This window comes from Catharus ustulatus, chromosome 2 (genome assembly GCF_009819885.2).
Source record: "Catharus ustulatus isolate bCatUst1 chromosome 2, bCatUst1.pri.v2, whole genome shotgun sequence".
Lineage (NCBI taxonomy): Eukaryota > Metazoa > Chordata > Aves > Passeriformes > Turdidae > Catharus > Catharus ustulatus.
Window position 1 is genome coordinate 122,327,693 of NC_046222.1, and position 24,748 is coordinate 122,352,440.

At 38.2% G+C, this 24,748-nt stretch overlaps 1 protein-coding gene across 2 annotated transcripts in view; it reads left to right on the top strand.

Moving 5' to 3' along the window:
* The window catches only part of HLCS (holocarboxylase synthetase), a 112,068-nt gene that overhangs the window by 22,365 nt on the left and 64,955 nt on the right, over window positions 1-24,748 (top strand). For both annotated transcript variants that reach the window (XM_033052092.1, XM_033052093.1), the window contains exon 6: window positions 12,053-12,324. In XM_033052092.1, the coding sequence (XP_032907983.1) occupies window positions 12,053-12,324 (272 nt within the window). The remainder of the gene's footprint in view (window positions 1-12,052; window positions 12,325-24,748) is intronic.

Consider the following 24,748-nt stretch of genomic DNA (forward strand, 5'->3'; position numbering starts at 1 on the left):
GTGTGTTTCTCAAGTCTGTACTAAATTGTGCTGCTGAACTTATCTAAGAAATATTTTAAGAACTAATTAAAAAACATTTCAGAATATACTTGTTAATTTGTAAAAAAACCCAAATAAATGTATAATTAAAATAATAGCAAAAGCCAAAACTTAGCAGGATCAATACTGAGATTTTTAACATGGAAAAGAATATTTTCTTCAGTTTGAGAGTGTTAATGGTAATAAATTTATGATTTTTGCACGTGATGAGAAATTTGGAGTTTAGATCATTCAGAAACTGAAGTCTTTTGAAGTGAGTTCACAGATTGCTGAATCTCAAAACATTTGCTGGACAAACAACCCACATGTAAATTTTTAGTCAGCTTCTTTCCCTTGAATATAGATTTACTTACAGAATTCCATGTCTTAACAACTTCAGACAGAAAAACAAAATGAAAATAAAGCTGTTTTCATTTGCTGAGAGAAAGAGATTATGGATATGTATGGATATTCATGTGGATTACTGAACCATTCACTTATGGCTCCTTTTTTTTGTGATTCTTTTTTGATGTTACACTTGCAACAAAGAAATTAATCACAATTTCTTTTGTAATTTGCCATTCAAGTGATGCACAGGTCATAATAGAAGTAGAAAAATTACATTGGTCTCATTATTAAAATGATGGAAAGGAAGAGCAGCACTCAGTTGGAGAAAGTGTCTCATTTCAAGAGCTGTGCCTGGATATTCCCTGCTTATGGAATAAAGTCAACTTTTAGGAACTGAAAACCATCTTAAGATCCTCAAGAGTTTTAAAAACTGCTTTGTGGGAGCATGTCTCAGCATTTCCACGGAGCCAGAATCGATGCAAATTAATTCCAGGAGGTATTTCTGAAATTCTGTTGCAAGATAAGGAACAATAATTGTGTTTTGATGCACGATTGTCAAGACCTAAATAAAAAATTGCATCTGGCATGTTTTGACTTTAGAACTTATTACATGAAGTGAGCAATTACCCGTGCATTTTTCTGGTCTGGAAGACATTTCTTCTCTGGAAGATGGAATTGTTGGTATTAGGGCTGGTGAATGTAGCACAGCTCCCTGTCAGGAGCAGCAGCTGCAGAGAGAACTTTGGAATGGTTATTTTCCATTTTCTAACTGTCTTTTAGGTGTTGGTATCTCAGTACAATTATTTGCTGGTAGAAAAGAAAATACAGTAGCTGAAAACAAATAATTCTTTTTATTTTTTTTGCTTCCTTGGAGAGAGAGGAATTTTCTCAAAGTTACTGTAAGCTGCAAATTAAAATCAATATTTGAATTTCCAAGGTTTTTGTTAGCTATACCTGGAAACATTTAAAATTTTGCTGTCATTATTTTAAATCAATATGGTTGGGAGCTTTTTGCAATTATGGGAGGTTTTTCTTCATAGGTGTTTTAGCCATATTGATATTGATGACACACACTGATATTAACAGCTATTGATAATAACACATACTGATACTGAAATTAATGTAATTAATTAAAACATATGGGAGGGAAATTGTTGGATTTGAAGTTTCAGACCAAACTGTTTCTGAATGTCCAGAAGAGATAAGGGTTTTTTTTTGGTATCTCTACTGCACTTTTGGAGGTGGAAGTGGACTTTTCACTAAGTATTTCCATTTTTTTCCTACCCTGCACAATCCATTTTGTTTAATTAGCAGCCCAGGATTAGCAGATTAGACATTTTTGAGCTGCATTAAACTTTATTGTAATTATTGCTGCCCTTATTATAGAAAAAAAATTCTTCTTTCTGTTCAAGGATGTGTTTTCCCCTTATAAACATTTGATAATTTGCTGGTAGAATTTAACTTTCACAGCCACTGTCACAACCCTGATTTTTTTTTCACTAGTTTGGCAAAGTGAAAGCATGTATCAAACTTCAAACTCAAAATTAAATGATAATTGTTTTGCTCATTCCCCAGAACTTAGGTTAAACAAATCCAAACTGTCCTTGTTTAACCAAGGATAAATTAATCACTAAATGTCACATATTAATACAGATTTTGTCTGGTTTGAGTGCATTAGTTTGTCTGCAGCTATTCTGGAAGTGTATTTTAAACTCCTTTTTTTGCATTTTATACTGATTGAAGTAATCCCTGAAACATTTTCCTTCAGGACAATTCATTTTTAGAAGTTACCTGTTCAGTTTGGGACTAATTATTATATAATGATTTTCATTATGTTGATTGTTGTTAATGATTATAATATAATGATTTTCAACAAAGTTGGTTCATATTTTGTCAGTTCAGAGTTTATCTTTGGAGTGGATATTTGATAAAATTAAAAATTTTGGATCCTTTTGTGACACTAAAATGAAAAATAGCCAAGGTCAGAACAAAAGCAAGGACTGAAACAAAAACAGTTCTGAAATCAAGAACCTGGACAGAACAAAGCGAAGCGAATCCTTGCTTGGATTAATACAAAATTTTAGTGAAAAATCATCTTTTTCAGGTGTGCAATTCAGATGAGTCCTGGAAAACAGAAGTGAGGGATGTTTGCAGGCACTGTGGTTTGATTTCAGTCAGAGTTTTCTTTGGGCTGTGTTGTACTTTGGATTAACTCCTGTGCACAGTACTGGAGCACAGATATCTGCAGGGGTAGATAAAAAACCCAGGAGAATCCCAAATCCTGCAGAATAAACAATGTGCCATGGTCAGAAATGCTCCTCCCTGCCTGTTTCTCAGTCTCATGCCTTGGGTCTGTCATTGCCTGGTTTTTTGAGTGCCTGTTTTCCCAAAATCCTGAATTTCAGTGCGGGAATCCAAGCGTGGTCTCGCGGAGTGGGAGCTCGTGGTGTGTCGGACTTGAGGCAAACCCTGGGTGTGTTCCATAAAATTTGACCTTATTTTGTAAGTGTTAAATTAGTTTTATGTCCAGCTTTGAAGGAGGAACTAGATTTGAGGCATTTCTTCCCCCATTTCTCCCCGAAATCCTTTCAGCTCCCTACAGAGGTTCTGGAGCTCATTCGTGGATCCTTAAATCCATAGGATTGGGTCTCCATCTTCCTGGGTTTCCTTAGAGGGAAAAACTTTATTCCTTTTGCTCTGAACAAGGTTCAATCCCAGCAGGAGAAGGTGTTGAATGTGAAAAGGCTGAAAAAGGAGAAAATAATTACAGCAGGTTGAAAAGCACGCAGCTGGGCTGGCTGTAAATGGAATTTGTGTCATCCATTCTCACAGCTGAGCCTTGGGTGAATACTGGGTTTAAATGCTGTATTTTCTACCATGTTTTGTGAGAAAAATTTATTAATTTCTGATGGACTGGACATTAGTGAGGCTTGTTTCAGGGTTCTCTCTTTTCTATCCAAGCTTTACATTGCTGTGTGTATATACGATGGATTTTTGTAGCATGAAGCTTCTTTGATACTCTGCTAAATAAAAAGCAGATTTACTTTTAAAATTTTTTTTAAACTTTTTTTTTTAGCTTAAAAAAATAATCTCATGCTGTCATGTTAATTTAAAAAAAAATATCTTTGATTAGCAAAGAGATCTTAAATGAAAATTAGTTAGTGGTGGCTTGATACTGGGTTTTGTCTTTGGAGCAGGATAACAGACCAAGAGTATTCTTGTCATTATAATTCCCAAAAATTCTTCCTTTCCACGATATTCCTTTTGTAATTTGTGAACCACTCTGTCAACCTGGGTGTGTTTTAGAAAGGGGTATAAAATCCATAAATAAAAAATAAAAAATAAAATCCATGGCCCACGTTGAGCATCAGTTTGGGGCCGTGCCGTAATCCCCGAGCCGTGGTCCATGTGAAAATGTGTTGTGGTTTCACCTTCCCATTTCACAGAGATTTCTTTAGCTCTAAACCTCTCCACTGTGACAGAGTGGGGAGGTTTTTTTTTTTCCCCCTCAGAAGAGGCAAAAATGAGGTCCAGCTGAAAGCTTGTTGGAGTTTAAAGCGTGAGTGCAGCGCTGAGAGGAGAATCTTTGGCTCCTGTGCTGCTGTTTCATATTCATGAACACTAAATTCATTCACATTTGATGTGTGTAACCCTGCTGAAAGGCAAAACAAACCTGCTGCAAACCCTTCAGCTAAGAATTGGGTATTATCAGTGCAAAAAAAAAATATTGACTTAGGTTTTATTTACTTTAATCATTCTGCTGCTAATTCCAAGATTTTCAACAAACAATTTTGTTGTTGGTTTAAAAAAAAAAAGAGGTTTGGTACCAAATAAAAATAGTATTATGTGATAGCTGTTTAAGCTGCTGAATATATTGCATCTAATTTATTGCCCTATTAGCTAAGAACAAAATTCTTCTGTATTTTTTTTTCCTAGTCCATACAGAATACTTTTGAGAGTAATTTAATGTATATGTGTACAGCATTTAGGGTTAGATTTATATCTTAATTTATTCTTCCAAACATGACTTTGATTATATAATTAAAAAAAAATTCAACCCACTTCAATATGCATAATGCTCAGATTTTAGTGTAAAAGTGGAATGGCCTTTCCTTTCTGCCTAGGCTTATTTTTAGCCCAGGTTTAATTTACTGTAGGCTTTTCCTTCAGAAAAATCCCAATTTTGTTACAAAGTAGGTGTCACCAGGAATTAAACGCCCGAGCCGTAATTCCTCACACCTTTTTTCTGGTAGGAGAAATCAGCACCTGGCAGAGCTCTGATTTATCAGCCTTTTGGTGAAGTGCTACGTGGTGATGTTGTGTCAAAGGTGGACCTTGTTCCTCTGGGTCCTTTCCCCTCAAAAATCAGATTTATGGGCTGGGGCAGCGAACGTGTCCCAATTACGGGGCTGCTGTGGGACCAGTTCCCCTCTCCTGCACTCTTTAATTTCTGAGAGTCAAAGCTGCATGCTGCTAAATGAGATTTTTGCCCTGTGGTTTTTAGTATCCTGTGCTTTAAAATAAAATTTTTATCCTTTACCAATACTGAGCCTAAACTTGGATTTTTGTGAAACGCGTCGGCGGCGCGTTCGTAATAAATCAGAGAAATCTTTATTTATTGTTGTGTGTGGATATGGAGCTGAGTCAGCACTAAGAAAACATTTTAGAATATTCCAGCAGAACTCCATTTTGCTCTTTTTCACCACGAGGTACAGACTGAACTGCAGATTCTGGTTTTAGCAGAAACCCCGAGCAGGTTTCGAAATGAGTGCAGCGTTCTAAAACCTTGCTCCATCAAATTAAAGAGTTTTAATAAATTAAAAATAAAGAGTTGAAGGAGACTGTTGGCCTTTCAGATGGAATATGGTTCCCTTCCCAATGTCATGGGCTTTTTTTTCCACATGCATGGACTTTTTTTTTTTTTGCTGTATTTTTTTTTTTTATTTTACAGCTATGCTTTCAGTTCTGGATGACGTTTAGCCTTTGACCCAGCCACTTTCTTACAATAAACAGTTTGTTGATGAGAGCAGCTGCTGGGAAGATTGTTTCCAGACTGTTCTGCTGCAGCTGAGGGAGGAAAGGGAGCAAAATCTGGGATGCACCTTACAGTCCTCGTTCCAGCCCTCAAATCTGGTTTGTGCTGAGCAAACCTCCAGCACCCATTCCCATCCTTCTCCTGGCATCCCAGTTCCCAAATGGAATGCTCTGCTAAAGCCAGGAGAGATGCAGATAAAAACAAATTGGGTGTGAAGAGCATAATTAATTTATTTTGTGTTATTTTTAACCTATTCACTCTAGTTTTTCATTATTTTCTCTACAAAAATACCATCCTGAATTATTTTTTGTCACTCATTGAATGCTGACCTGGGCCCTGCTGTCCTGTTTCCCAGGATGGGCTGCTGCCCATTGGATAAATGAATTTTCTGCCTACACACGGTGCTTTTTTAGAGCTAAATTTAATTTTGGGTTCAGATTTAGGCAGGGATTTATGAGCAGTTGCTGGATGTGTAGTCCAGGAATGGGTTGAAATCTAAGATGCTTCATGTTCAAAGCAGTGGGGCTGCAATAAAGAGGATAAGGATACCTTGCAGCACTTTGTTAAAAATCTTTCCCTTTTTTGGATGAAGTATTCCAGTTGGGAAAATGGATCCACTCCTATGCATGGCTGTTTCTGCTGAGATGATGCACTGTGTTTATGTAATGCAATACTTGTTTTTAAAAACACACTGAAGAGTGGAGACAAAAATAAGGCACTTGACTGAGTCTCTGGAATGATCTTTCAGAAATGATGAGCTTTTTTCTGCCTCTCTTCAGCTGAATAACCACCCAAACCCAAAATAACCTCTGGAGGCTCCTAAAAATCAGATTGCTTGGGAATTTCAAAAGTTACCAAACCTGCCATCTTTCTAAACGTTCTTCTGTGCTTTGTGCAGTCCAAATCTCCTGGTTTGCAGCGTGTCTCAGTTTAGGAAATATAAAAATATTGTTAATAAACTGAAACAGATTTCCAGGCTGTGCAGAATCCTGGGAATGCAAGGCAAGTACCAGCCAAGTAAGTGCAGTTCACGAGAACATGAAATGAGAATGTGCCTCAGTTGTAGGACAATAAAATCTTTATGAAGTTCTTCAGGCCATGGGGAAAGGAGGGAGTGGAGAAATGGGGATTTTAAAGGGTTTTACCCTGTGAACTGAAACACCACTGGTGAAAATAATGGCCTGAAATTAAATGTAAATGGTTAATATTAAAGGAGTTTTCTAAAAACTTCCTAAAAACTGGATTAATTTGAGTACTTCACGTATTTCCAGGTTCGGAATGTGTTGTGAGGAGGTTTTTGTGTTTGAAAGTTCTGTTTGTTCCCTTTGTTTCACTTGTTAGAAAATCCCTCTCCAATCCTTTCCTTAAGTCTGGAAGGGAAACACTGAGGACTCCAGGAGTGAATGTGCAGTGTGGGAATGTTATTAAATATTAATGACAGCAGCATTGAAATGTTATTATTATTATTTCTAATTTTATTTTATTTTATTTTTGGGTTTTTAATTTTTTAAAATTATTTAATGAGATCTAATATGTGTTCTTCATCCTCTCCACTTTCTCTGTGATCACCAAGAGATGTTCTTCCCTCATTTCTCTATCAAATTTTTGCATCTTTTCCTCTCATTTCTTCAAACTTTTCCTAGAGGAAAAGTCATTGTACTGTGCTTTTAAGGGAAAACAATGCATTTTAATGAAAGATTGAGCTAGTATATAGTATTTTACAATTAAAAGGTAGGGTTTGAAATGAGTAAAGATAGTAGGTAACATCATTTTTCATGCATGCTGTGTGTATTTACAGTAAGTAAATATATTTTTATGCTTGTATATTTATATATATGTTTTTATATTTTATTTTTGGTCATGTTAAATATTGCTTCTCTTGGATGCAAGAGATGCTATGGAAGCTCTGCAGTGGTTAATTTGAATTTAACACCTTTAACACCTGAGCAAAGCTGTGTAAGACAAGGAGGACATGGAGATATTTTTTGTCTGTATTGTGTAAATTTTTATATTTCAAGTTGAACTCAAAGGACAACCCTTCATTAAAATATTTCCTTTCCTAATAGAAAATCCATAGGGATGAAATACATACATTTGAGATTCTATTTGTGTTCTGTAACACTCCTTTGGGAGCAGGCAATTCTGGGGGAAAAAAAAAAAAAAAGCAGATTTTAGTCATATTGGAGGTGTGATGTCTGGTTTTGCTCCAGACAGGCTCCTCTAAAAATTTGGTGCTTTATGCCTGTGTAATCCTCACTTGCTTGCAGTTTAAAAAAAAAAAAGCGTATCAACTGGAAACTTCTCAAAAAGAGAGGTAGTTAATTGGATATCATTAGATTTTATACAAAGAAAGGGAAAAAAAAGTTTGAAAATCATGTTCTGTTCCTCCAGAAAGTGAATATTTGGCCTTGCTTCACAAACACAGCTAAAGTAAAATATTTTAATCCCAATATTGAGTGTTCAGGTGGAGCATCATGGCTCAAATCATCACAGGAGAGGGGGGAGCTGGTGGAAAATGTTTGGTTTATGGCATTGTATTTTTAGCTTTCATTTCGTTTGGCCTCCATGTTTTTAATAGGAACCAAATGAATTTAGGCTGAGAGTGAATTTTGTCTCAACAAAGAATTCCATTGATAGGGAGTTCCAGGCCCATCCTTGGAGTTTGGGAAGGAAAGAGCAGCTCCCAAATCTGCCCAGTGAGAGATAAATCACATTTATCTGTGAACATGAACACACAGATAAAAAACCACATCCCAATCCTATCTGTATAAACAGATTGTAAGAATAAAATCTTGGATTTGGGTTTATTTGCAGCCATCATAACTGGGAGCTCGTGTGCTCGGTGCAGAACTCTCATTGTTTGACAGAGCCCAGGTGCAAATAAAATCTTCTCCATCAGGAGCTGTAATTTTGTGTTATTTTATACTACAGCAGAGAAGGGCCCAGATGCAGCTGGTTTTTGTCTCCCTCTTTCCTCCTTGTTGTTCAATCTCAACCTCTAAGTGAGCACTGGGGAAAAGTGAAACTTAATGATTATGAAATTAAAAAGAATTTTAAGCGGCAAAAGCAAACTTCTGTTACAGAGCAGTTTCTGCACACACCTGACCAAACTCTTAAAATTATAGAAAGCAGATGTGAAATCATAAATAAAATGCAGCTCTTGCTCTTCCTTCTTGATGTTACAATTCCCACAATTTGTGCTGATGAGTGGGGGAGCAGTGTGCAGTGTTAAATTTGTATTTCTGGGGATTTTGGGAATTACTGTCCTCTACATCTCCCTTCTTGCTCTGAGCTTTTCATTCAGTGCCCCTCTCAGTCTCACAATCAGAATTCTCCTGGTGTGTCCCTGGGTACCAGATCAGTGCTTGGAAATTCCCAATCTCTCCTTGGTTCTCTTTGAAAGATTTAAATTGAGCTTTGGACAATTTATTAGTGAGAGGTGCTGGGTGGTTTCTGTTGGTGCAGTGCTTTTCTGCTTTTGGTGATGTTTTTTAATAATGCATTGAAATTACATTTAAAATACAAGTAGAAATATTTTTTTCTCATTAATATTAATCTTGTAGATGAATATTTTAGCTGTGAAAAGCTGAGCAGCTCCCTTGTCACTGAGCTGTTTGGTTGGGATGGGAAATTTAATTCTTTGAGAAAGAAGAGAGTGTCTTTCCCTTAGGGAAAGTACATCTGAAAAATGTGATTGGAAGAAAAAAACCCACGATTTTGTAGGAAATAATGGCCTTAGGATGAAGGAGAACAGGATTAAATTAGATATTAGGAAGGAATTGTTCCCTGGGAGGGGCTGGGATGGATTTGCCAGAGCAGCTGTGGCTGCCCCTGGATCCCTGGGATGTTCAGTTCCAGGTTGGAGCAGCCTGGGACAGTGGGAGGTGTCCCTGCCATGGCTGGGGTGGGATGGGATTATCCTAAAATTCCTTCCAAACCCTTCTGGGATTCTCTACTTTATGAAATCTCATTTGGCTTGGCTTCAATTCCCCTGCCCAAACCTGATAAAGAACAGTCTCAGAGTTTATTTGTGCCACCCTACAACCAGTTTAGTTATTAAATTTACAAAGTATGTCACTGGTAGGTTGTAAAATCCAGATTTTCCAGGATTGTGTGTGTGAGTAGCTGCAGATCCTGTCAGAGCCTGAACTGGAGCAGCTGCAGCTTCTGGGATTCCACAATCCATTAAAGCTTGGAGCAGCATCTTGCAGGATGCCCAGAATGGGCAGGGAAAGTGTGTCCAGCACTTTGGGAGTTCCCAGAGGTGTCCAGGAGGTTCCTGAGCCAGCACTTTGGTGTCAGTGGCCACCAGAGGCTGCTGCAGAACGGCAGATGCTGCTGGAATAGGAGAGGCTGGGAATTCCAGCTGGATCCTGGCCTTAAATCACACAGCTCTGACGTGATGATCTTCCTGTTCAGTGCACTTCAAGCAGAAATTAACCCTGACTTCCATAGAAGTTTATTTCACTGTACAATAATGTTATTTTTTCTGTGCCAGTGTAATTGTAGGGACAGCACACTGGTTCAAAATTCCTGTTTCTGGAACTTTGTGTGGAGGAAGTTCTTACAGTAAAAATTGATTTTTCTGCTGTGACTTGAAATTTTGTTAAATGTGTAAACACATTTCATAGGAATTTGTAAAAATCCTCATCCTTGATTATGTGTTTATATTTTTAATTAGCTCAATAAGCACATGGACATTGTGGGGGAAATTAACTTGAGAATTATACACATATAACAATTCTTAAATGGTTCAGGATGTGTTAGAAGCAGTGAAATCAAGAAGTTTGCCTAAAATCTGTGGGGAAAAAAATCACTTGAAATAATATACTCAGGAGAGTAAATGGTTGGAATTGTGTGGTGTATTTGTAATAATGGAACATCACACAGAAATTGTTCTTTTCAGAAAATATTCTGCGGCAAAAATACATCATAATTTCTGACACAGCTTCAAGCACTCTCAGTATTTATTTACAATGTCACCACACTTTAGTCACCTTTATTTTGTGATTTAATTTCTGTCAGACTGTAAACCATCCTTCTGTTTCTGAGTGTATGACTTGCACATCCAGTGCTACTGAGTGAATTTCTGTGTTTGGAAAGCAATAGGAAAACATTCTCTGATTAAGCACAATTTTTCCATGTTCTCCCTGGCAGAAATGAAAGCTGTAATTTTTCTAAATATCAGTTACAACCAATCAGTTACTGTGGGTATGTAAAACAAGTAGGATAATGTATAAGGAATTTATTTATGCTGTCAAAGCTCTGGTGTTGCACTGAGTGAAGGTGCAAGTCAAAGAAATGCTCACAAAACCTTTAATCATCATCACATCATCATTTATGATACAGAACAAAAAAAATTAAAAAGGGAGGAAAGGAAATATTTAAAGATATTTTATCCAAGAGTTTAGACAGAAAATATTCAGACAGAGCTTTAGGAAAGCAAGATATGAGGAGTAATTTCTCTGCAACTAAAATTTAGCTGCTGAGTCTCTCTTAGATTGTCCTGGGGCTTGGAACCAAGTGCTTGACAGGATTTGGGGAAAATTTTTCTTTGTGTCCTGCTCTGCCACTCAGCACAGGCTGTGAAATTTGTGCACAGGTCATTTCTGGGGGTGGAAATACAGAGGAAGGTGTTGGGAACAGGAGCACTTCTTCCTTCTCCAGGTAGAAGAGTGGGATGTGGAAAAGAGGAGTTTTTCCTTGGATGGATCACTGTTCATGGGGACTTTGCTCCCCATTTGTGGTTTGTGGGTTTTGGAGAGCTGGGCTGGAGCACAGATATCCTGCTCAAGGGCAGGAGAGCTCAGTCCTGCCTTCAGCACTCACACAGGAAATGTGTCCCAGTTCCCAGATACAGCAGGGATGGGAATGAGGGGTGTGGGTTTGCTTAGGACATTTTTATTTAAAAATCACATCTCTCCCACTTGGAAATTCATGGGCAAGAATCATCAGTGCCTTATTTCCAGTCAAATTGAAACCACAATTTTTTGTGGTTGCATTTATCACATAAAAGACAAACTCCCTGAAATTTAAGCTGCACACCACACTGAGCTAAAAGTCCCAGAGTCTGTGTTTGTGGCTGTTCCTAAAGACATGGCAAGCATTTCATATCAAACCTCTCAAAGTGGAATTGGTTATCTCCAGAAAGAGTGAATGTGGAGCAATTGTTTCAGGGTGTCACCACATGGGTACTCAGAGTAGTAAAACATCCTTGGCTGAAGGTATGAGCTCTTTGAGCAGATGTTGCATTGATAAATCAGAAAATATATATTTTTAATTGCTGGTTTAGCCTTTAGATTGAGTCTTAGTGATGGACTTCTTCCAGCAGAGGATCTCAGCACGTTGGGAATCCTGCAAGGTGGAGATGAATGCACTCCATGCTTCAGGATGGAGGAAAACCACTACAAACCCTGCTACAGAGAAAAATTAAGCTAATTAATCTTCAAATGAGCATTCTCTCAACTCTAGGACAGTGCCAAGTAGTCAGGACTAGAAGGAGCTGCAGAACTCAGTTTTTAAAGAGGAATCAGAGTTAATTTCCCTGTTTTGAAGTAGAAGATTGCTTGAATAGAAATGTTTTTGGAAGAATGCTCCTGTGTTTGCACATGGGGTGATCTGCCTTTCTCATCTCATTGCCCTTGCCCACAGGAAATCCATCTTGCTTTCCTGAAATGGCTGGAGGGAAACGTGGATGCTGAGGGACTGAGGCCATCCAGCAAGGTGTCTCTGAAATTCGTTTCTTCCTGGGAGTCCAAAGTGGAGGTGACTCCATCCCTGATGCCAGTGGTCACGGAGATGGGGAGTTTCTCCTCAGAACATTTCAGCCTGGAGATTTATCAGCAGCATCTGCAAACCAAGAAGCTGGGAAAGATCCTTCTTTTCACTGAGGTGACCACGACAACCATGAATCTGCTGGATGGGTAAGGGTTAATGTTCTGATTGGGAATTCTTAATTAGGGTAACTCACAATGTTTGGAAAGGAACTGGACACAAAGTAGAGAACTTTATGTTAATTGATAATATATAAAATACTGGGCCATGAAGGATGGGGAAAGCTGAGTGGGACAACTTTTTGCTTGGTAGTGGAGTTTAATCTTTTTTTCTCTGAAAATTTATTTTAATAAATATTCATATTTAGGAGATTAAATACATTCACTAGTACAGGTTATTCTCTAAGCTCTCCAACTTTCTAATTCTTCCCTTTCACTTGAGGAGAGTGATACCAAGCAGGTCGTGCCCCTAATTTTAACATTCCTATTTTCTCTCATTTCTTTTGCTGGGTATTTCCCTAAAATTTTCTTTAGTGCTTGGTTTTGGGTTTTAAAACGTGGATTAAGGTTCTGGTAGAGGTTCTTTCCTCATCACACAGATGACCCTTGTGAATGAGCTCTGGGATACCTTAGAGAAGGTTGTTCATTGGAGTTTAAATGGGATTAAGTGATAGGAAAGTCACAGTTACTAAATCTCAGCTTGGAGTCTGTGTACAAAGGCTGTACTGTTGTGTTTAGTGGAAATTTGATGGTAAAAAACTCTGTTGGGGAATTTGTTGCTCTTCAGGACAGAAAGTCCAAGCCTGCAGCTGTAAATCCTTGTGACAGATAGTCTTGAATATCAGGGTTCATTTATCTGCAGAAATTGCAGATGAATTTTACAGGTGAAAAACAACCTCAGGAATTCAATTTGGAATTTTTATCTTCAATGGAGATTAAATTGTCTTGAGTATTGTCATCATTGATGAGTTAACCAACAATAATGACTTCAGTTCTCAGCCTGAGAGCCTAAATTGCAATTTATGGACAAATACAAATTTCAATTCCAAACCATTCCCTATGTGTTCAAACATCCCACACATCAAAATAAAGTTGCTGTCAAGTTTTGCCAGTCCTCTCCCCCAGATTTACAGCCTGCAGCTGATTTTGCAGAGATAGACACTTGCCAGTTTGATAAGAGGCCATGAAGAGTTATTTTATAGAAATACAGTTATTTGTAGCATTTGCTTCTTCATTTTTAGTGCTCCCAGCATGTTCAGCCCACGGGGTTGAAAGGAGGACTGTGAAGAAATTGGTGATAATTGAATAAATCAAGAGGTTCCTTCCCTCACAGTTGGTTTTGGTTCTCAGTAACTTTGTTCCAACATCTCATGAAGTGTTTAATTCAGGGTTTTGTGATTTGATTTGAATCAAGCTAAATAGAATCTGACCAATTCATGAATGATTAATTATCAAGGCAAGGGAGATAAGAGAAGTGGTCTTGGCATTTCAGATATGCTTAAAGGTTGCTTTCTTATATTAAGTAATCCAAATAGAATGAAGTGCTCACAGATGTAGGTCAAGATTTCCCCCATCATGATGAGGCTTAAATAGTTAATTTTCAGGTAAGTTGAAAACTCTGAGTCCTGATTGTACATATCTTATGGTAGGATGTGGTCCTAGGCAGATAATAATTTGAATTGTTAATTTATTAATAATCTATCTTAAATTTATCTTACAAAAAGACATTTTTTTGTTAAGTTGCAATAATTGTCTGAAGTATTATGGTTGATGCTGTAAATACTCTGTTGTCATGGATAATGGAATAATGTAATCCTTGTGATTTGTAGTTCAGTGAAGAGCCTTGAGATTTCAGGGATAACATTTCATAAATCTCTAGAAATTGATGCAAAAATCAGGTAGTTTTTATTGAGGGAAAAAGTTGACAGGTTTTTTTTAGGTGCTTCCAAAGGAACTAATATGAATTTGTTAGGGTATGTGTGTGGTGCTTGTGTCTAATTACCAGTTCTGAATGAAAGGAAAACACATCTCAGGAAAAATAATTTTCTTTGCTTGAAGAAAAAATAATTACTTATTGATCCTTCAGGATTCCCAGAAAAACATTGCAACACTGTCTTTATGTAACCAGGCATTGCATGGGGGTCTCTCAGATTTGACTGTCTCAAATTTTACCAAGTTTTGATGGTTAGAAACATACAGACACCTCAAGAACCTAATGAATGGGATTTATAATAAATTGTTTAATTAGTAGAATACCCAAAAAATTCAGCATTTAACTTCTGTGACTTTTTGTCTTATACCTCTCCCACCAACTTTCATCTCCCTTTTCCACCTCCCAAAAACTTCCATACCCCCCAAAAATGAAGAGCTGGAAGGGGGGGAAGAAGGAGCTGGAATTAATTTAATGGCTGAGCAACCTCACAGTAGAGAAACAGCCGGAGCCTAATAGGGGCCTTTGTCTGCATTTCCACCCTGGCTGGGAACATGCCAGTCAAAAGTCAGGAGGAGGAACAGGTGGGAACTATTAGACCTGTCATAAAGTTTGAAAAATTGATTCTGGAGGCTGAGGGAATAGATTGGACTTGACAGTGTTGTCCTAGAGATTCTAAGGGAAAGTTGTGGCGTTTAATTTGGGATCCCTTGATTGTTCATTAGCTCTCCAGATGGTGGTTGGGGCGTTTGGTGCTCACTCTACTGTCCCTGGCCTGCATTTGTGTGTCCTGAGGTCACAGCAAAGTGGGAATTCACCTGTAGGCACCCAAAATTTAATGGCATTTGCCTCGTTGTCAAATAAAAATTCCTTGAAATGTCACATGTTGTTTGGAATGATCAATATTCCTTCTGTGATTTCATGTTAAAAGCCCTTTCAGGCTATTTTTTATAGCACTGCAACTTTTATTTCTCAAACTGAAATTTCAGATCCTCCCCAAACTTTGTTTTTCTCTCTAGAAGGAGATTATTTCTGTGAGTTTCAGGAACCTTTTCTTCCCAGATGTTTATCCTAATGCCACCTGAGCAGGTTAACCCTGCCAGAAACAGTTCCACTTTCTGTGGCTCCTCAGAGCATCCCTGGGAGTGCAGGTTTCAAAATGAAATCATTGTTTTTGAGACTATTTCTATTCCTAATATTTCTGCACACCCTAATTAGCTGGAATGGTTTCACGAGCATTTCATTAAAATTAAATTAATGAGATAGAGATTTCAGTTTTATTCTTTATCTTAGATCCTGTTTCAGTATTTTAGTTGGCAGAAAATTTGATTTACACATGACTAAGCCAGTATGGGATAAATTCTGTATGAAGTGCCATCGTGGATCCCTTTCCCCCAATATTTAAGAAGCACAAAGTGCCATTGTTAGGGGAAGTTTGACACAAAAGTGGTGAATTTTAGTGGAAGTGAAATGTGGGCTGAGATTTCTTTCATAACTGCTGGACAGGATATTTAAATAAAATGTCAATTGAGAATAAACAATTTCCAAACAGCTGAAAGCTTTGCAGAAGAAAATCTTTTCCCTTGTTGGTGCCCTTTTACTTTTCCAGATTCATGCTGCTGAATTTTGAAAAACTGAACTGCAGCTCTAATTTTGGGAAGTGAGCATGAAGACTCATTTTATTTGAAAACTCTTGGTTTAGTTGAATTGAAATATGAATGATGCTGATGCAGGTCTGAGTTAAGGAAAACCAGTGTGTAATTGAAGGAGATGGGAATGGCACTTCAGGGGAGGTTTACAAACTGTGTTAGGGACTGGGGGTTTTTAATTTGATTTTCAAGTCCTTGTGATGTTTTACCCTGTGTTTAATTACTCTTTGCACCTTGGTGATCCCCCTTATTCTCCATTGAAATTATATTTTTTAAAAACTGAATGATTGGGATGAGTTTTAAGACCCTTCCCACCCAAACCATTGCATGGTTCCATGATAATCTTTGTATTTTGGCATGGGGACACTCCCAGTACATTATTAGCCTGCTAAAAATGAGTATTTTATAATCAACATTAACAGTTTGTATCAATTAACCCCTTCCACAGTCCTCCCTCAGGAATTTTGGTTGGGGAGTTGGAGAATACCATGGTGTGCAAGAAGCTTGCAGGAAAGGCACCTTTCTCTCAGGAAATAGGAAATTCAAATTATAAACCCATGTGCTGTTCCATAGGTTAGAGGAATTTAAGCACTCTACATCTTCAATACTCAATCTTTTCTGTACCCATATAACCAAAAAATTTGTTGTCATTGGATATTGAGGTCACAATAGTTCATATTGCCTTTAAAACCTCAGATCCCTTGATTTTGTTTCACTGTAGGATGGGATAGGAATGCTTTGTTTGATTAATGTTTTACTTATAATCCAAAATTTGATACTAAGGGCAATAGACCTCGTGTTTACATTTGCATACATATATATCATATTCCTTCATGATTTACATCACTTTTATTGCTAACTTTTAGTCTTCCATTTTAAAATGTATTTACATGGTTGGAGGACTTTTTATCCTCAAAACAAAAAAAATGTATTTACATGGTTGAAGGAGTTTTTATCCTCAAAACAAAAGAATTTGATGCATTGGCTGCTTCTGTGCTTTTCTTCGTTAAAGGTATTTTTTAATATTTAATATTTTGCACCTTCCTTTGGTGCTGAAGACCAGCTCAAATAACAAAGTAAGGTTTGTTTCCCTTAAATCAAACCAAATTAAGTTCAACAGCAGGGTTTTTTTGCTAATTTAGTTTTAAATGTATAACATTTCATACTTTATTCTGCTATTCAATGGGCAGCGATTTGCACCAGCCAGTGCTGGAGAAACTCAACCTGAAAACAAAAGATCACGCAGGAATTTTGGTGACACGGCCAAGGGTCTGTTGGAAAGGGAGGAATTCGGAAGTTTTTGGCACTGCTTTGGTCCTGTGCCATTCCCAGACCACTTTCCTTGCTGAAAGATTCCTCTATTGGGATTTGTCCGTCTCCTTTGCGTCATTTTCCCTGATTTTCTTCCCACCTGTTGCGCGCCATTCCGGAGGGATCCGAACAATCAGGTCCCTATTTCCCTGTCACGCACCTTGTGTGCCTGATTTTCCATGGAACCGAGGGCAGAATGTGCCCTTCTTTCTTGTTTTATTGTGTAAAATCTGTGGATTTTCTTCCTCTGAACGGCGTGGGCCCCCCGCTCGCGGTGCACAGGGAGGTTTGGCATTCCCAATGGGAATTGAGTCATAAAAAAAAGGGAAAGATTCGCGTTCTGCAGAGCAATTAACCCGTGATGAACTCGGGTGGGAGATTGGATTTCCCTGCTGCTGGAATTCTGAGCAATCCCCATTCCCACAGGGACACGGACACGGCCTGCAGCACCCTAAAATCTGAGGGGATAATTTCTTAAATCTGAGGGGATATTTCCTTAAATCTGAGGGGAATTGGTCCTTAAATCTGAGGGGATAATTCCTTACATCTGAGGGGAATTGTTCCTTAAATCTGAGGGGAATTGTTCCTTAAATCTGAGGGGAATTGTTCTTAAATCTGAGGGGATATTTCCTTAAATCTGAGGGGAATTGGTCCTTAAATCTGAGGGGAATTGTTCCTTAAATCTGAGGGGATATTTCCTTAAATCTGAGGGGAATTGGTCCTTAAATCTGAGGGGAATTGTTCCTTAAATCTGAGGGGATATTTCCTTAAATCTGAGGGGAATTGTTCTTTAAATCTGAGGGGAATTGTTCTTTAAATGTGAGGGGAATCATTCCTAAATCTAAGGGAACTCATTCCTTAAATTTGAGGGGAATCTTTCCTTAAATCTGAGGGGAATCATTGCTTAAATCTGATGGGAATAGTTCCTTAAATCTGACATAGTTCCTAAATCTAAAGGGAATAATTCCTTAAATTTGAGGGGAATTGATCTTTAAATCTGAGAGGAATCTTTCCTTAAATCTGAGGAGAACTGTTCTTATGTCTGATGGGAACAGTTCCTTAAATCTGAGGGGAATTGTTCCTTAAATCTGAGAAAAATAATTCCTTAAATCTGAGGGGAATTGTTCCTTGAATCTGAGGGGAATTGCTCCTCGAATCTGAGGGAACAATTCTTGAAATCTGAGGGGAATTGTTCCTAAATGTAAGGGAACTCATTCCTTAAATCTAAGGGAAATCTTTCTTTAAATTTGAGGGAAATCTTTCCGTAAATCTGAGGGGAATCATTCCTTAAATCTGAGGAGAATCTTTGCTTAAATTTGAGGGGAATCTTCCTTTAAATCTGAGGGGATATTTCCTTAAATCTGAGGGGAATAATTCCTTAAATCTAAGGGGAATCATTCCTAAATCTAAGGGAACTCATTCCTTAAATTTGAGGGGAATCTTTCCTTAAATCTGAGGGGAATCATTGCTTAAATCTGATGGGAATAGTTCCTTAAATCTGGCATAGTTCCTAAATCTAAAGGGAATAATTCCTTAAATTTGAGGGGAATTGATCTTTAAATCTGAGAGGAATCTTTCCTTAAATCTGAGGAGAACTGTTCTTATGTCTGATGGGAACAGTTCCTTAAATCTGAGGAAATAATTCCTTAAATCTGAGGGGAATTGTTCTTTAAATCTGAGGGGAATAATTCCTTAAATCTGAGGGGAATTGCTCCTTGAGTCTGAGGGGAATTGGTCCTTGAATCTGAGGGAACAAGTCTTTAAATCTGAGGGGAATTGTTCCTAAATGTAAGGGAACTCATTCCTTAAATCTAAGGGAAATATTTCTTTAAATCTGAGGGAAATCTTTCCTTAAATCTGAGGGGAATTGTTCTTATATCTGATGGGAACAGTTCCTTAAATCTGAGGAGATTAATTCCTTGAATCTGATGGGAGTTGTGCCTTGAATCTGAGGGAATAATTCCTTAAATCTGAGAGGAATAAGCCCTTGAATTTGAGGGGAATAATTTCTTCAATCTGACAGGAATCGTTCCTTAAATCTGAGGAGAATCTTTCCTTAAATTTGAGGGGAATTGTTCCTTAAATCTGAGGGGAATAATTCCTTGAAATTGAGGGGAGTAATTCCTTAAATCTGAGGGGAATTGTTCTTTAAATCTGAGGGGAATTGTTCTTTAAATCTGAGGGAATAGGTCTGTAAATCTGAGGGGAATAATTCGTTAAATCTGAGGGGAATCTTTTCTTAAATCTGAGGGGAGTCATTCTTAAATCTGAGGGCAAGTGTACCTTGAATCTGAGGGGAGTAATTCCTTAAATCTGACAGGAATAATTCCTTAAGTCTATGGGGAGTTGCTCTTCAAATCTGAGGGGAGTCATTCCTAAATCTGAGGGGAATCATTATTTAAATCTGATGGGAATAGTTCCTTAAATCTGACAGAGTTCCTAAATCTAAAAGGAAATTGTTCCTTAAATCTGAGGGGAATAATTCCTTAAATCTGAGGGGAATTGTTCCTTAACTCTGAGAGGAATTGTTCCTTAAGTCTGAGAGGAATAATTTCTTAAATCTGAGAGGAAGCCCTGGAAGGCTGCACAGTTAAAACAAGAGTGAAGGAATGGTCATGGCAGGCTCTCAGTCACATTTTGCTGGTTTGTTTTTCACGGTGCTGTTTTCATGCCCGCATTTTAAAAGGAGGAATTTGGTAATAAAGTGAAAAAAATTGAATGCTGAAGTTTCAAATCATCCCAGCTTTTTGAAGAGGAGGATTAGCTTGAAGCATGTGATACATGCAGCAGAATACAATATGCCACAATAAATATGATATCTTGTTATAAGTAATATTAAATGCAATATATTATGTGTATATTATTGCTGTTGGTTTGCTCATTCCATGGCTGTCAATTTTGCTCTTGAATTGTAACTTTTATTTAGGAAAGGGAAATACTGCCTAAGCTTAAACTCAGAGATTAATATTTGCACTTCATTGAGAAAGATATCCTTGTGTTCATCAAATAGCCAACTTTGCCTTTTTACATGAGCTCAGATCAGAATATACTCTTAAATAAACCCATGTGCTTCTAAAAATAATTTAAAAACCTCAAAACCAGGCATAAATCAGTCTAGGACAGTGTATGGACTTTAAAAGGGCAGGACAAGGCATAGGAAAACAAGGTATGTTATTAATCACAGAATCATGGAGTGGTTTGGGGTGGAAGGGACCTTAAAACTCATCTCATTCCACCCCTGCCATGGCAGGGACACCTTCCCCACTCCCTAATTAACCTCATGGAGTAGCTTCAACCTTGGACAAATCCTGAATTCACATTTTTCCCCCAAACCTCTTTATGAGAATTGTTCTAATCATCAGACAAATAAAGGAATTTCTTGACTGTGTTGCATTCCCTTGAAACAGAGTAATAGCTGGGTATCCAAGTGATCTGATCATGTATTTGATTAATACATTGTTGTCCAGATTATGGACAGGGGGTTTTGGAGAGGGACTTTCATGAGAGATGGAGTGACAGGACAAGGGATAATGGCCTTAAACTAAAGGAGGGCAGGGTTAGATGGGATATTGAAGATTAGGAATTGTTCCCTGGGAGGGTGGAGAGGGGCTGGGATGGAATTGCCAGAGCAGCTGTGGCTGCCCCTGGATCCCTGGAATGTTCAGTTCCAGGTTGGACATTGGGGCTGGAGCAGCCTGGGACAGTGGGAGGTGTCCCTGCCATAGCTGGGGTGGCTCTGGATGAGCTTTAAGGTCCCTTCCAACCCAAACCATTCTGGGATTCCATGAAAGCAAATGCAGTTGCACAAATTCAGAATGATTCCCTGGAGATTTCAGTGAAAAGAGCATGATTAGGTTTGTTAGAAACTCAAAACTTGGGTCATGGTTTTCCATTTTACACATCTCCATCTCTTTGCCGTGGTTAGGGGGAAAAAAAGAAAAAGGATTTGGATTTCCTGTGGAAGCAAAGTAGGAGCTGGGAAAGGAAGCATGGCTGCTTGGGGAAGTTCACACAGCACCTGTTCTGGTGTGGTTAAGAATAAATACATAAATTTTTGTTTATTCTTATGCTGCCAGTCAGAAGAGAGTGATTTAATTTCAGAATTAATTTGAAGTGCTTGTTTCCAGAGCCAAAAGCTTTGAAAGCTTGTGTAGTTTCTAACTTAAGCAGTAAACTTAGAAAAATCCTACAGAATCTGAATTCTTGCCCTAAATCCCACTGGCCTAATTTATTTTCACTTATAGTCCTAGTTAAAATATTTTAAGAATCTGTTTGTATTCAAACGAGAGCTTGCATTTATCACACCTCATATCATTTAGCCTGAAATGTCATGGCCTGGAGAATGGTGTGTAAAAAAAAGTGAGGTTCCCCCACTGCAGCTTTGTGATCCCCAGGATTGCTATAAAATCCTGTACCTCATGTTGCTCTCCAGAAATTTACTGGCATTGTTCTTGTTGCTGAACTGTTAAAAGTAGATGAATGTCCAGAGTTTTTTTCTAAACTTGAACTGACACTATTTTTACACTGTTTTTACTGATGATATTATCTTACATCAAAAAAAAAAAGAAAAAACCTAGAAGTGTTTTACAGGATTTTTTGCAAACACAAAGCTCTTGTTTCTTGTTGCATTAAGGGTTTGTGGGATGCAGCTATAAAGTGTCCCATGGACGTTTTTTAATTTGATTTATATTCAAATGGAACATCAGGCTGCCCATCCACTGAGGAAGATGAAGAGGGAACACTGGACAAGGAAGAAAAGTCGGAGATGGAGCTGAGACACAGAGAGGAGGAAATAAAAATGAAAGGGAAACAAATTTTTACTGATGATTCTTAAGCAAATACTCCAAGCTTAATGTGAAATAAATGAGATGAAGGGGGATTGCAGTATTAATTGGGGAACAATCATTGTTTAAGCACTTATCAAACAATTAATGATCAAAAGCCCAAGACTCCCCTGTTCATTGGCAGGTTGTCAAGTGAAATATAATTAACTCAGTGTTGAGGTTGGATTTTTCTGAAGTAAGAATTCCAGTTAAGCACATGGTGGTTCCATTCCTAATTGTTTTGTTTTAATTGGGCTTTGGGGAGTATGAGGAAAGGACAGCACCTTTCTTTTGTTGACACTTATTAATAACTTTGCTTGTGGTCATAACTGAATCTGCAAATGTTGATGTCCTGCTCTGCTGGTTTTGTTTTAATCATCCTTTTAGTCTTTCCTACATTTTTAATAATATTTGAATCCCACAGATTACTTGTATTTCCTGCTTTTAAAAATACAGTTTACAACATATTACCTTGTACTTTTTGGATAGAAAATATTCACTAAATTTCATCTGTTAAGTGACAATAGAAAGACTTCAGAGTTCAGATGATCTTGAAGGCCCCTTCCAACCCAAACCATTCCATGATTTTATGATTTATTAGCGACAGATAATGTATAAACTCTGCATGGAGAGTGGTGCCAGATGTGAGAGATAAAAGGAATTGCTGGTGGCCACCTGCTTTAATGCACATTGCAGCTCTGCTGTGGTGGTGGATGTCAGGAGGAATTCAGGGGATACAGAATCATTTAAAGTTAGCAGAGCGTGGCAGGTTAGCAAGGAGTGATGCTTGTGGAATGTTGAAGTGTCCATCTGGTGGAAAAACAGAACAATCACCTTTTGCCAAGGTTTTGAAGAGCAGCTGTGAGGGGATATTTGGGTTTTTCTTGTGGTAGGGAAGCACCAGAGAGCTTCGAGTGTGAAGGTGTTGGAAATTCAGGGCAGTGCTGGGACTGCAGCTGGTTTGTTTTTATCTTAATATTTCTGTCTTTATATCAGCATAGACTTAGAATCACAGAATTATAGAATTATAAAATTATAGAATTCTGTGGGTTAGAAGGAACCTAAAAACCCATCCAGTGCCACCCCTTCCACTGTGGGTGGAATTTTTAATTATAATTTTATAATCCCAGGCTGCTCCAACCCGGCCTTGGACACTTCCAGGGATGGGGCAAATTTTTTAAAAGAAATTTCTATTCTAAACAAGGTTTGCAAAGTAATGTTTAGCTTTTGGGGACAATAAAAAAGAATTTTTCTGTTTGTGTTATACTTCTTTCTATTCCCGGTATTTTTCTGACACATTTCCAATTTTTGCTGCTATCAGTAATTTTTATTTCCTGTGTTGTTGTTGTTTTTAGTTATATTTTATTCTTTATTTGTTTGATTTCATGTTTGAGATGGATAAAGTATAACTTCTTGTTGCTACTGCTTACTTAATTAGTGCCAGTTGTTAAAAGCAGAAATTGCAGAACTTAAGCCTTTCCATTAAAAAATATTTTCTTGTTGAAATTATCCTGATAGGTAAAAACCAATAAATTAGAAGAAATCAATCTTATTTCAATTAGATACTCAAATCTTGGCTTGGTTTATACTAGAAAAAAAAAAAATTTTTCAGCTACGGGTTGCAGAAATAACAATTTATGGGTTTATTTTCCCTTGTGTTTTATACAGAAATAGGAGTAGACAAGAAGAGGTACAGAAATGCCTTTTTGGGGTGTCTGTGAAACACTGTACACTTAGTGCTGATTGACTCACCAGAAACCAGAGAGTGAAAGGAACAGAGAAACCATTCACTCTGAAGGGTTTTAGTCCAATTTTGGGGAGGAGGATGGAAGAAAAAGAAAAGTATAGGGAGAAAAATGGGAATTTTCTTATTTTACAAAGTCCAGGTCTGTCACTGAGCAGATCCTGTTCCATTCAGGATGTCTGCAGGTCATCATCAGCTTCTTGCTAGAGCTGTGAGGCTCTTCCACACTCCTCTGGTTTTTATTCCAACATGGCATGGGCAGGGAATGCTTGGTAGGAGTGTTTGGGAGGGCAGATAATTGGATTATTAGGATCCTACCAAATATCCTGTTATTTATCTAATGCACTGTGTGGAATTTTCAGCATTCAGTGGTCCTCAGAAGAGATAAAATTACTCATTGATGAATTAACTTTCACTAGAAATTGGGGAATAACTGGATAGAAACTGGAGCTCTTTCCCTGTGAGGAAAAAGGGAATATTCTCCAGTTGGCTGGGGCTGTTACAGGGGGTGCTGATGACAACAGAATTATATTGGTTTGGAGGGAAAATGGGAATTTGATGTGAGGCCTGAGCTTAATAAATTGGTGTGTGCCAGCAGCCGAGGTTAAGAGGGGTGAAAATGTTCAGTATTGATGCTTTGCCAAGCTAAGCAGTGAAATGTTGTGAGCATGAACCAAGTGAGATGGAATGTGTGGGATTTGGAACCCAAAATCCCAGTGAGTGACAGTTCCTAAGGGCTGGAGTGTAGATGTGTCCCCTTCCCTTCCCTTCCCTTCCCTTCCCTTCCCTTCCCTTCCCTTCCCTTCCCTTCCCTTCCCTTCCCTTCCCTTCCCTTCCCTTCCCTTCCCTTCCCTTCCCTTCCCTTCCCTTCCCTTCCCTTCCCTTCCCTTCCCTTCCCTTCCCTTCCCTTCCCTTCCCTTCCCTTCCCTTCCCTTCCCTTCCCTTCCCTTCCCTTCCCTTCCCTTCCCTTCCCTTCCCTTCCCTTCCCTTCCCTTCCCTTCCCTTCCCTTCCCTTCCCTTCCCTTCCCTTCCCTTCCCCTCTCTTTCCCCATTTCACCTCTCTCTTGCCAGATGTGCCACATGCAGTTTAGCCATGGCTCATAAACTGTGGTAACCC